The sequence below is a fragment of the Protomyctophum parallelum genome, assembly GCF_964188405.1.
Source record: "Protomyctophum parallelum genome assembly, chromosome: 16".
In the NCBI taxonomy this organism is placed as follows: domain Eukaryota; kingdom Metazoa; phylum Chordata; class Actinopteri; order Myctophiformes; family Myctophidae; genus Protomyctophum; species Protomyctophum parallelum.
The window spans coordinates 3,899,770-3,912,998 of record NC_139711.1 but is presented as its reverse complement, the minus strand read 5'-3'; the positions used below and the strand labels follow the sequence as shown (position 1 = coordinate 3,912,998).

Below are 13,229 nucleotides of genomic sequence, written 5' to 3'. Positions count from 1 at the left end.
AGTACACATAGCCTAGTTACAGACAGTGTCGTTGTGACAGTATTATTTTTATGTTGGGCCTAGTACAGCAAGTTACAGACAGTGTCGTTGTTAAGCAGCGGCGGGTGGTGTAACAGCGAGCAAGTTACAGACAGTGTCGTTGTTAAGCAGCGGCGGGTGGTGTAACAGCGGGACACACAGACATTCAGCCCTTGCTGTCTAGCTGCGCCCTCTGGTGGCGGGCGGGTGGTGTAACAGCGTGACACACAGACATTCAGCCCTTGCTGTCATACTAAGTGGCTCACTGCGTTCGCAACTAATACTACTAAGTACATCTACTAGGGAGGCACAACATTAAGATTTTTGCAGACTTCCAATCACCGAGTATTTACATGATACATGTACATTTACCGTACGCCTCTTGTTGTACTGTCTGTGACTGTGATGCTGCTGGGTGCAGATGCAGATCTCTAAAAGACCACGCTTTGTTATGACCTGATTCATTTGGCCTATACTGAACACCGTATTTTGCGGTTGTCTTAAATACCAGGTCTTATTACTTAACTTAAGACCTGGAGGCGTGGTCAATGCTCTTTGAGCCACTCAGAATAGCCAATAGCCATTGATCATGCCTCCAGGTCTTAAGGTAAGTAATAAGACCTGGTACTTAAGACACGCAAAATACAGCCCTGTGTTTCCAAGGTCCGGATTCAAATGAGCTTACAAACTGCAGTATATATATGTGATCATTCTCTGGTAATTATAGCAGTCCTTCTTCTTACCCCTGCACTACACATGAGTGGAGTGGAGCTCTATACTTCTTGGTCTTAACAATTATTGTCTTGCTTCCTCCTCGCATGACTGTAACTCCAACTCCACAGTCACACACACACACACACACACAGACCTTTAAATAATACCACACCTTGGCTCCTGTGTACTGTATGTAGCTACAGTATGATGACCGATATATTGTGCATCCCTAACTATTACCACTAATTCTACTTATACAGTAAGTAGAATGACGCCATAATCTTTTCAAATAGCTGATAATGTGTGTGGGCGCCACTACTACAATCTGTCTTGGAAGAGCCACCCATCAACTAATCTAATATTTGGCAACCTTCCCCGTGTTTCTTCACTAGTCCGATCCAGAAGAACACAGTTTGCCGGCCACTGCTACAGAGCCATGACAATGAGGTTATGTCTTCCCTTCTTCTCTGGAGTCCTGCCTCAAAGCAGACCAGAGGTAGTAAACCTCCGTTCCATGATGTCATCGCTATAGGGACACGTGCATCAGTGAGCAGGAACTGGGGATGGCAATGAAGGACGGGAAAGTCTGGCGTAGCATTGTGAAATCCATGATCTCGACCGGGCCAAAAAAGATACTGCTACTGCTACTGCTACTGCTACTGCTACTGCTACTGCTACTGCTACTGCTACTGCTACTGCTACTTCTATTACTGCTACTGCTACTGCTACTGCTATTACTGCTACTGCTACTGCTACTGCTACTGCTACTGCTACTGCTACTGCTACTGCTGCTGCTACTACTGCTACTGCTACTGCTACTGCTACTACTATTACTGCTACTGCTACTGCTACTGCTACTGCTACTACTATTACTGCTACTGCTACTGCTACTGCTACTGCTACTACTGCTACTGCTACTGCTACTGCTACTGCTATTACTGCTACTGCTACTACTACTGCTACTGCTACTGCTACTGCTACTGCTACTGCTACTGCTACTGCTACTGCTACTGCTACTGCTACTGCTATTACTGCTACTGCTACTGCTACTACTGCTACTGCTACTGCTACTGCTACTGCTACTGCTACTACAAATTTCTACGGCTTTGCAAACACAAGGTTCCCGATTCAATCCCTCCTACAGTAGCTTAGTGTCGAAGTAGTGTCCTTGGGAAAGAAACCGAGGCCCTGGCCTATAACTGCATCCCGCTGAGCAGGTCGCTGCAGGTTTGCAAGGCTGCCTCGAACCGTCAAATTGTAGTGAAGTAATGTGACGTAATTGTACATTGTGAAGCGCGGGCACACACACCATCACGTCAAATGTCCCCCTTTTTTTACATCAGTCGATGTACTCTCCGGTATATAAGCGAATAATAAACAACCCCTGGCTTCTGTGCGTGTGCATGAAGCATGGCTATCATTTGCCAATCAGGCACAGTATTTACTGACCCGCTACCCGGCGCGAAAGACAACGCGTGTCTTTCAAACAGTTAATTTCCTCTCACTCGCCTTGTCTCTCTCTCTCTCTCTCTCTCTCTCTCTGTGGACGAGAGAGTGGAGGTGGTGTATAAGAGGCTGCGATGGAGGGCGTATAGCGGCGAGAGAGGTAATTGTCCTCGGTGCGAAAGAAAACAAATTACCCTCCCCCCGCCTCCCATAGTCATTTTTGTTTTCCTCTTTACATGCTTATAATACAGAGTATGAATATAGATGAACCTCCACCGAAGGAGAGAACGTGCCTTCCGCACTTAAAGGCACATTTTCGCGTCACACTTCCAATATCCTTTCTCCTCCATCCTTTCATGTCCTCCTCGTCCGTCTCACGGCCGTGAGGATGCACAGCACACGCTGTACTGTACTGTACTGTACCGTAGTGAAATGTATACCGCCTGTTCCCTCTCACTCAGACAATCATCGGAGTGTGAGGTTGCACTGTACTTGCGTCTGAAGGGTGTGAGTGATAGATGGAAGAGATGCTATCATATGCAATCACAGAATAAAGACAAGGTTTTTTGAGAAGCTGCTCAATTATCCCCCCTCTGGATGAGAGAGATGGCTGACACGATCCGGTTTTCATCAAAGAAAAGACTCTACACACACTCCGCTGATTGTAGGCTGACAGCTTATTCTCTCTCGCTCGCTCGCTCGCACGCACGCACGCACACACGCACGCACAATACACATGCTCCACACTCATACATATATGAAAGAGTTTGATAAAAAATGCAACATCCATATAAAAGTTATTATGCAATTCCCTTGATGAATTAAATAAATACTTGCCACAGAATCAACATTCCCCTACCAAATATCGTAAGACTTTCACATTTCCATCCAGTTTAATCGCATAAAAAAAAGAAAATGCTTGCATATACTTTACACAACTATAGAACCCTTTATATCTATATAACCCAATCACGGTTACTTAGCTTGTACAGTACGTACTGTACTTGGGGGGGGGGGGGGGGGAAACAAGGAAATAAACCACTTGGCAGTTTTTCCAGCGCTTGGGCTGCAGTAATCATAGAAAATAGGACGGCATAACCCATTCTGACCTGAGATCAGATTCATACGAGGTTTTCCACTGGACACACACTGGTCTGATGAACCCATTCTGACCTGAGATCAGATTCATACGAGGTTTCCACTGGACACACACTGGTCTGATGAACCCATTCTGACCTGAGATCAGATTAAAAAAATGTCAGTCGTTTTTTTAGATTTTTCAAAAATGGCAGACCTACAAGCTCGTATCGCGCCACTCGGTGGCGCGATATGAGCTTGTAGATCTGCTATTTTTCAATAGCTAAAGCATAACATGATGCCAACACCAAAATGGGTGCCCGGTCAGAATGGGATAATAATGCCTTCCCTGTCAAGGACAATACTCTGCAGAATAATCTACAGTATGTCTCTTTTGTCCCGCGCTCGTTTTGTGGGAACAAAGGCATAAAATGCAATTAATGTTGCGCTATGAATGTGAAGTGGTTGTTGAAATATAGGCCGCCGCGCTGCCGCGTTCCTCCTCCGCCCGCATGGGGGGGTTATAATAGACTATTGTTGGCCTTTCACTCTCCTGGTCTCGGCGGTCAGATACATTTAAATGTCAGCTCCGCCGTTTCCATGCCTTTTCTACACACAGCCATGAAATGGGAAACAGAAATGCCAGCCCGCGCTGCGCGGTATATCGCACGGCCCCCCCTCCTCTGCCTTCCCTCTGCGCCCTGCTCATTGTTTACCATGAACTTTTATTCAGCGCGCTATAGCCTTTTCTTTTTCTTTTTTTCACGGCAGCGGCAGTATATCGACATGAATAGAACTGTGTGTATACTATATATTACTTCTTTCACCAAGGTGTTGTTGGCCAATGGTTGGAAATAACAACTGAACTAAGTATAATAGGTTGCATAAGGAGAAGAGACTGGAGCAGCACGGTCATTTAGAGCCTTTTATTTAGGTGCTGAGTATACAAAACGACTAACGTTTCGACCTTGCGGTCTTCATCAGAGTCGGGTAGACTCTAGGTAGACTCCCTTTCTAAGTATAATAGGTCCTAACCAGTTAAATCCTGAGTACCTGAGTGTGTAGTCTCAACTCTCGACAACTGTTCCACAATCTTCCGAATGCTATGTACTGTATAGAGTCTGGAACTGCACCTAAACCAAAAATCTGAGTAATCCGTTTGTCGTTTCCGCTCACAAAACTATATTTTAAAATATAATACATTTGCAAGACTGTAAAGAGGAAGTGGGTATAGGAAGCTTAACTTCCGCTTTATATATATTTAACTTGTGAGCAGAGCTTCTGTTCTCCGGACTGTATGACGGAAGCGTTTGGAAATTTGCGAGAGGCAACAGTCTGCACCACGCGAGACCGAAGTGGGCAGAGTCCGGTGATCAGGAGGTCCCTGCGGTTCATGCCCTCATGGCTGCCCCCGCAGTCTATGAACGAAGTCATTGAACCCATTCTATACAAAATGTCTTCGAAATCCTAACGGTTTTGAGAAAGCCTACTGGATGTTGCTCATCAGTTCAGTGGTGCCTGAACTTGGTCCTCCGGAAGCAACGACTAAATATGTGACTTTCAAAAATAGCTAGATCTACAGTATATACGAGCTCTTAGTGTGGCACAAAGCAAGGTGACGTGAGCTGTTATATTTGCAATTTTTTAACCGATTTTGGGTCGGGAACCCCTTTTGGTGCGTTAAACATTATGCTATAATTTAGCTATTGAAAAATAGCAGATCTACAAGCTCATATGTAGGTCTGCTATTTTTGAAGAAATCGAAGAACGACTGACATAGAAACACAGCTTTTTCAGAAAACTGTCATGACATTTTTTTTAATCTGATCTCAGATCAAAATGGGTTAATAGCCCATAGTATAAAATAATGCTTTTTAGCTGTGAGGTATATTCTCGGTCAAGACTATCTGTGCAGTGTGTATCAATCGATGGTGTTTCTCTCAAAGAATTCCAGGCGGAGGTTTCAGTCGTTTTGTAGGTATCAAAGTTTTATTTGGCCAAAGTTACTCTCAGTTCACAAGACGGGGTACAACAAGGGCCCAAAATGGAGTCACACAGTTTAACCCATTCTGACCTGAGATCAGATTCATACGAGGTTTCCACTGGACACACACTGGTCTGATTAACCCATTCTGACCTGAGATCAGATTCTAAAAATGTCAGTCGCTCTTCGATTTTTCAAAATAGCAGACCTACAAGCTCGTATCGCGCCACTCGGTGGCGCGATATGAGCTTGTAGATCTGCTATTTTTCAATAGCTAAAGCTATAACATGATGCTAACACCAAAATGGGTGCCCGTTCAGAATGGGTTAAAGTCCCTTCGAATCGACTTACACAGTGTGAACACAAATACAGTGGTTCCAACATTACAGTATATTCACCTCAAAGTCCCGCCTCCGGATTCAAACAGGCAGCCTCCTCTCTACGGGAGCCAATCAAAATTGTTGCTGTCACAGGATTGCCTGTGAGAGTAGGCGGGACATAATTGCATGTAGCTCATGTGGCCAGCTAACTATACTTTTTATATTAACCCATTCTGACTTGAGATCAGATTCCAAAAATGTCTATTACATCCTGACAGTTTCATTATTAACCCATTCTGACCTGAGATCAGATTCTAAAAGTGTCTTCGATTTTTCAAAAATAGCAGACCCACAAGCTCGTATCGCGCCACTCGGTGGCGCGATACGAGCTTGTAGGTCTGCTATTTTTAAATAGCTAAAGCATGACGTGATGCTGACACCAAAATGGGTGCCCGGTCAGAATGGGTTAATAGGACTAATTAAATATCTATACTATATATGTATACAGAACCTTATTAACACATGTAACTATAAGAATGAAATGTCAAAGGAATACATTTTAACTGTTGCTGACTCATGATAAACTTTACCAATTAAGGGATAAAACACATGTTAACCGAATCTTACTTTAAAGACTAATTCAAAATAGGCTATATTTACAAATGATGAGAATAGCTCTGTATTGTCCTACATTCAAATAACTTTATATAGTTCAGTCTTAAACAAACGGAATATGAAACTAAGTAATGAAAAAGGTAGAATGCATTAAGGTCTAACAGATTAAGCACAAATATATCCTAGACTGCAGTTTTGAGACTATATTGCTTTTAAGATAAGACACTGTCTCCAACCCCTGGAGTGCTGACGGCATCAGGAACAAAGGCTTTGTTTATGCAGGCAATTTCTATGACTATGTACATTTTGTAACTGAAATAAACTCAACAGATAGGGTGTGATTAAGATTTAATCATAGGGACAATGGGTCTCCTTGAGTGAGATCTCTGAGTGAGATCTTCCCGGACCTAGCTTCCTGGACACCTAATCTACACCAGATTTATGACAATGTGACCTATGTTGAGTCATAAGCTATCAAACTATACATCAGCTGCAAATCTAAAATGACACATGCATATATGCATATAGTTGCATGCATATAGTTCGTTAAATGGACAATTGTATATTTTTTGTGCAAATGTAGTATTATGTACAGTGACAAAAGAAATAGTCTGGGATACATATACATTATGTTATCTATTATTCTTACTATCCTTGGCCCCATTGCTTTTTTCCCTTTATTACATTAAATATCTCTACTATTTTGGGGAGAATGTTCACCCCATGGCCAGAACAGGCACAAGGGCTCTATTTTTGTCCATGCTAAACCCCTTATCCCTTAACTATATATATATATATATATTATTATTTTTTTACTATTTTGAAAAAAAAAAAAATACTATTCAAAAATGTTTTCCAAAATAGTAAAAAAAAAAAAAAGAAAAAAAAAAGGCTTAGGGCAAAGTCATTTAGGGATATATAGGGCTGTATTTTGCGTGTCTTAAGTACCAGGTCTTATTACTTAACTTAAGACCTGGAAGGCGTGGTCAATGCCTTTTGGCTATTCTGAGTGGCTCAAAGAGCATTGACCACGCCCCCCAGGTCTTAAGTTAAGTAATAAGACCTGGTACTTATATAAGACACGTAAAATACAGCCCAAAATACAGCCCGCAAGGGGTTTAGCATGGACGGAAATAGAGCCCTATATATATAGTTTCCTGTGGATAATTAGTATCATTGGTAACACCTGTGAAGGGAGTAACATATAATATACACGTGACACTATCCATTGTCAATGTGGCTGCCATGAAAAAGCTCTTCTGTGCGGAGCGATGCCGGGCGCTGATAGAGCTGTGATTTGTGGCCGCGCGATGTTTTCACGATGGCTCCGTGTCGTTCACATTTTGATGGAGTCGGGCTGAGTGTGATGGGAGTAATGTGGAGTCTATGGCTCACTGGCCATGCTCTACAAATCTGTACGCCTCTGGACAGCCGTGTGTGCGTGCGTGCGTGCGTGCGTGCGTGCGTGCGTGCGTGCGTCACATGACCTTCTCCCTCTCTTAACTCTCTCTCACTCTCTCTCCCCCATATCTCACTGTCTCTCTGTGTGTCTCTCTCTCTCTCTCTCTCTCTCTCTCTCTCTCTGTCTCTCTCTCTCTCCTCTCTCTCTCCCTCTCTCTCTCTCTGTCTCTCTCTCTCTCTCTCTCTCTCTCTCTCTCTCTCCTCTCTCTCTCTCTCTCTCTCTCTCTCTCTCTCTCTCTCTCTCTGTCTCTCTGCTGCCTGTGTTTAATAACTGTTTAATGTCTTGATTAAATGAACAGTGCAGAGTTAAGTGGGTGGCTTGTTTGCAACAAACGAACCACTTCATAATTTGCTACTCTTTACTTGTTGCACGTGTGATTTGGCTGTGTCTTTTGCGTGACTGTCTAAGTGTGTGTGTGTGTGTGTGTGTGTGTGTGTGTGTGTGTGTGTGTGTGTGTGTGTGTGTGTGTATGGTGTGTATGCAACACGTGTATTTAAGATTGGGGGACAATTTAATTGTCAACTCTTGCCATGTAATTAGAATTAAGACATTTAGCAGATGCTCTTATCCACAGTGACCTAGCAGTGTATAAGATCAGAGTTTTCATGAACCTATTCAACAAAATGACTGGGCCAATATTATAACCACGTACTGTACAGTATAGTTCAAAGACAACAATTACGTTCTAAGCAGTAGGACACCAGGTAAATATCAAACGGATTCTCATAAATAGAGTGTGCGCATGCGCGTAGTGCGCATGCGCGTTAGTGCGCGCGCTTGCTGCGAAAATAAATAAATAAAGGGGCTATAGGCTTACAATTGTGTAAAACAGGTTAGGATTAGGCATGTTAGGTTAAGCGGTTATACTTTAGTGCAGGTGTCGCACATACCTGAAGCTTGTAGCTCTGCTAGTTTTGGCTTTAAGGTTTAAAATCACGAGACATTAGTTAAATGGAATATGGGGCATTTATATATATATATATATATATATAGCGCCTTTATCCAAGGCGCTTGCTTTGCCTATATACTGTAGATTGTGCATTGCATGCACCCATGCATACATTCAAATGTGTAAGTGCTAATGAGTGCACCGTCCCCCAGCCACACAGGGTTTACTCGTGCTACATGCTACTCGTGCTACATGCTAAATGCTACTCGTGCTACATGCTACGTGCTACATGCTACATGCTACTCGTGCTACATGCTACATGCTACTCGTGCTACATGCTACATGCTACTCGTGCTACATGCTACTCGTGCTACATGCTACATGCTACTCGTGCTACATGCTACATGCTACTCGTGCTACATGCCACATGCTACTCGTGCAGTTCCAGCTTTGGCCAACCGCTCTCTGGCGGCTCGGTAAAAGAACAACGTCGACGTGCTCCGAATGCTATATAGTATAAACACGAAGGTTGTCGTCGTGTCTTCCAGACGGCCTGGTGGACTGCGTGGACCCGGACTGCTGTGAGCAGCTGAGCTGCGGCTCCGACGCGCTGTGCCAGGGCTCGGCCGACCCGCTCGCCCTGCTGCAGAGGAACTCCCCGCCCTCGCCCACCGCGCCGCCCTCGCCCGCCGCCGGCGGCGCGCACACGCACAGCTTCTACCGGCGCGTGCGCTTCCTCCTGGGCAAGACGGCCACGCACACCCTGCCGGGAGAGGTGCCCTTCGACGTCAGGTGAGAGCAGTGTTGTTTTTGGCAGCAAATTTCGATTTTAGTAGTCTTGGACTGTAGTCTTTGGACTGAAACTTTATTTAGTTTTAGTCACATTTTAGTCACCTGGAATGTCTTAGGGTCAGTCTAGTTTTAGTCGACTAAATGTCATAAGATTTTAGTCGACTAAATCTACAGGTGATTTAGTCGACTAAAATATGTTTTGATGGGCCTTGATGCCGTCGTAATGAGTGTTTTTACACTTGCTGAAAATAGCCGATCTACAAGCTTGTGAGCTTGTAGATCAGCTATTTTCAGCATGCAACCAAGTGTAAAATGACTTATACTGGATCTGTTGTCCACTAGTCCCTTCCTAACATTTTAGTCTGGTTTTTATTTGTTGACGAAATTGTCAGTTTCCATTTTCCATTTAGTTTTTCTTCAGTGGAAAAAGGTAGTCGACGAACATTTTTCGTCTCAGTTTTAGTCGACGAAAACGACACTGATTTGACGGCACACATTTTGATTTGGTTTTTAGTCGTGTTTAGTTTTTTTCCCCCGAGTGCTGCAACAACTCCACGAACAGCAATGTCTGCGTGTTCACCAGTGTTGTAACTGAACGCCCTTACATGACGTTACGTTATATAACGAAACTACTTTTTGCTGTAACTTGTAACCTATAACGCTTTACATTTCCCCATTCCATAACGGCGTCATAGTTATTGTGCGAGTGTGACCCACGTTATGGCGTTATTATGTTATATATATATATAAAAAATAGCAGATCTACAAGCTCATAGCGCGCCACCGAGTGGCGCGCTACGAGCTTGTAGGTCTGCTTTTTTTTGGAAAATCGTGAAAATGCGGCAAAAAAAAATCTTTGAATATAATTATATTCTTTCAGAAGACTATTTATTTTATGGGTAAAGAAATTAAAGTCAGTGAGACTTGCCTGACCACCTGTGCCCTATATAGCCTACTACTTCATCCTACCACAGATATAGCGAAAGGTGTGTCATAGTGCCTCTCCCTCTCTCTCTCTCTCCCTCTCTCTCTCTCTCTCTCTCTCTCTCTCTCTCTCTCTCTCTCTATAATATATATATGTATATATATATATATATATATATAGTAGGGCCGGGACTAATTGCGATTAATTTAGATTAATTAACTACAGAAAAATTAATCGCGATTAACTACAGATAAATTAATCTCACCTTTTTTTTCACCGCGGAACGTTTCTCACTGGGTACTGAAAACTGGAAATAATAAAAACCCCATTTTGTGTTGCCTAGAAGTGGATGTCTGACAAAAAACAGTAACAATATGAAGTAAGTACAGCTTTGTGATGTCACTGAGATGTACTTGTTACTGTTACTACATTTTTTCAGACCTCCAGTTCTAGGAAACACAGAATGGGGTGACTTTTATTATTATTTCCACAACAGGTATATTAATGACAGTAAAATGTTGAAAATTAGTGGTATCCTGTAGTCACTATTCATTGATTCACTGGGATACCAAAAAACATTTAAAAAAAAGGTTCTCGGGTTGAATATTGATATGCGATTAAAATGCGATTAATCTAGATTAATTAATCGCAAAGCCTCTGATTAATTAGATTTTTTTTTTTTATCGAGTCCCAGCTCTAATATATAGGTGAGGACGCCAGGTTAAAAGAGGTTAAACCCAGAAAGACTAGTCTTAAGTAGGCTAATTGCCTATTATTCTAGATAATGTCTAGATAATGTCATACACGATGACTTCTATCACCAGCGGCTCTTAATTCAATTTGACACAAATGCCATCATATACAGTACGTATGAAGGTATATATATATATACTGTATATATATATATATATATATATATATATATATACGCAGTTACGCACACAGTTACGCACGCACGCACACACACACACACACACACACACACACACACCCCACTTCTAGTGCATGCATTTAATTGGCTATTAACCATTGTCCTGGTTTAGAGTTAGGATTACGCTGAAGGAAAGATACAGGTTGCCCGGTTGGTATAGGGGTTGTGCACGTTGGGTGTACAGTATGCGTTAGAGATGGACTCATATGCCTGAAAAAATTGAAATAACAGAGGTTATTATTACACAAACACATCACCGCGACGTGTTTGTATAGGGCTTGTAGATTGGCAATTTTAAAAATGGTTAACCCATTCTGGGGCGCGGGAACCCCTTTCGGTGTCGGCATCATGTTACGCTTTAGCTATTGAAAAATAGCAGACCTACAAGCTCGTAGCGCGCCACCGAGTGGCGCGCTACGAGCTTGTAGGTCTGCTATTTTTTTTTTAAATCGAAGAACGACTGACATAATAGAAATATATAACTTTTTCAGCAAACTGTCAGGATGTATATAGAAGACATTTTTAGAATCTGATCTCAGGTCAAAATGGGTTCAATGGCAAGCGAAACTTCATATAATCGCCGTGGTGACATGTCCATGCGGTGTCCTCACAAGTATATTGATACAAACCCGTGCGTGCGTCCTATCCCTCCCCCAGGGAGCAGCTAGGAACCATGTGTTTTCCGGGCTCAGGTGCTCAGGGCCCCACAGTGCAGGTAACACACACAAACATCGTCCTCAGCCTTGTCTCAGAGTCAGAGTACAAGCGGCCGCGGCGTTTTTTTCTTGCTATATTTATGTTGTGTGTGTGTGTGTGTGTGTGTCACGGCGGTAACACACCGCTCATAAAGGTGTCTCCATAAATATCTCAGTGCCCTCTCGGCCGGGGAGAGAGAGAGAGAGAGAGAGAGAGAGAGGGAGAGGGAGAGGGAGAGGGAGAGGGAGAGGAGGGGGTAAATATATCTTGTTGGCACCGTGACCCAGAAAGTTTTGGTCTAGTGCTGAGAAATGGCCGGCTGCAACCCACCCCGCCACCCCCTACCCTACCCTACCCTACCCCCGCACTCACTTTTACAATAAACTATGATAAATTAATTGTGTGTCTGTGTTGTATTGTAACGGAAATCGATGGCGGCTTTCGGGGGAAAACGTATAACAGACGGGCCGAGGCGGTCACCCAGAGAGCAACCCTGCTGTCCTCCTGGAGGGGCAGATAGTGTGTGTGTGTGTGTGTGTGTGTGTGTGTGTGTGTGTGTGTGTGTTGTGCGCGCGCGTGCGTGCGCGCGTGTGTGTGCGCGCGCGCGGGGGCACGCACGCACGCACGCACGTGTGAGTCATCCTAAATCCACCTGTCTCCATTTTATATGGGTTTGACTATTATCCCTCAGTTCAAACAGCCTATATCACACTTTACTGGAAAATATCAGCGGGATTTATTTTAAAATGCTCTGCGATGTGCGTGCGTGTGGCAGTGCGGGCGTGGCTATAGTTACAGACCAAATTGAATCGTGTCCGTGCGTGCGTGCGCACGCGTGTGCTTGCGTGCATGCGTGTGTGTGTGTGAGCGTGCGTGTGTGTGTGAAGGGTATTTATTTATGTGACATGTCGCTGCGAGCATTGGCTGTATTTATGGCGCTTGTCCGCTGGCCAACCCTGGCAGGTTTTTGTGGGCGCAAGGGAAGTACAGTGATGCTGTCAGGGGACTCAGGGTATAGGGAGAGTGAATAGAGCTGTTGTGTGTGTCTCTCTCTCTCTCTCTCTCTCTCTCTCTCTCTTGTCTGCTTTACAAGGACGTTTGTCTGGGCTCCCATGTCTCTACAAATACAATCAACACAACTGTCAATCCTGCGATGAACCGGAAAAACTTCCATAAGGGAAGTATGGATGTTTTTCCGGTTCATCAGGATTGACAGCTCTGACTCTCTATCTCTCTCTCTCTCTCAATTTCTGACCTCTCTCTCTCTCTCTCTGTAGCCGTGTGGCTGTCATCAGAGGCAGTGTGCTGTTGACCAACCTCTCTCTCTCTCTCTCTCTCTCTCTCTCTGTAGCCGCGTGGC

At 43.8% G+C, this 13,229-nt stretch overlaps 1 protein-coding gene across 1 annotated transcript in view; it reads left to right on the top strand.

Annotated features, from left to right (window-relative positions):
* Window positions 1-13,229, top strand: part of tenm1 (teneurin transmembrane protein 1) — a gene marked incomplete at both ends in the record, with an annotated part of 340,279 nt that overhangs the window by 159,343 nt on the left and 167,707 nt on the right. Inside the window, 1 exon segment of the mRNA XM_083785749.1 lies at window positions 9,074-9,317. Coding sequence (XP_083641875.1) covers window positions 9,074-9,317 — 244 coding nt within the window.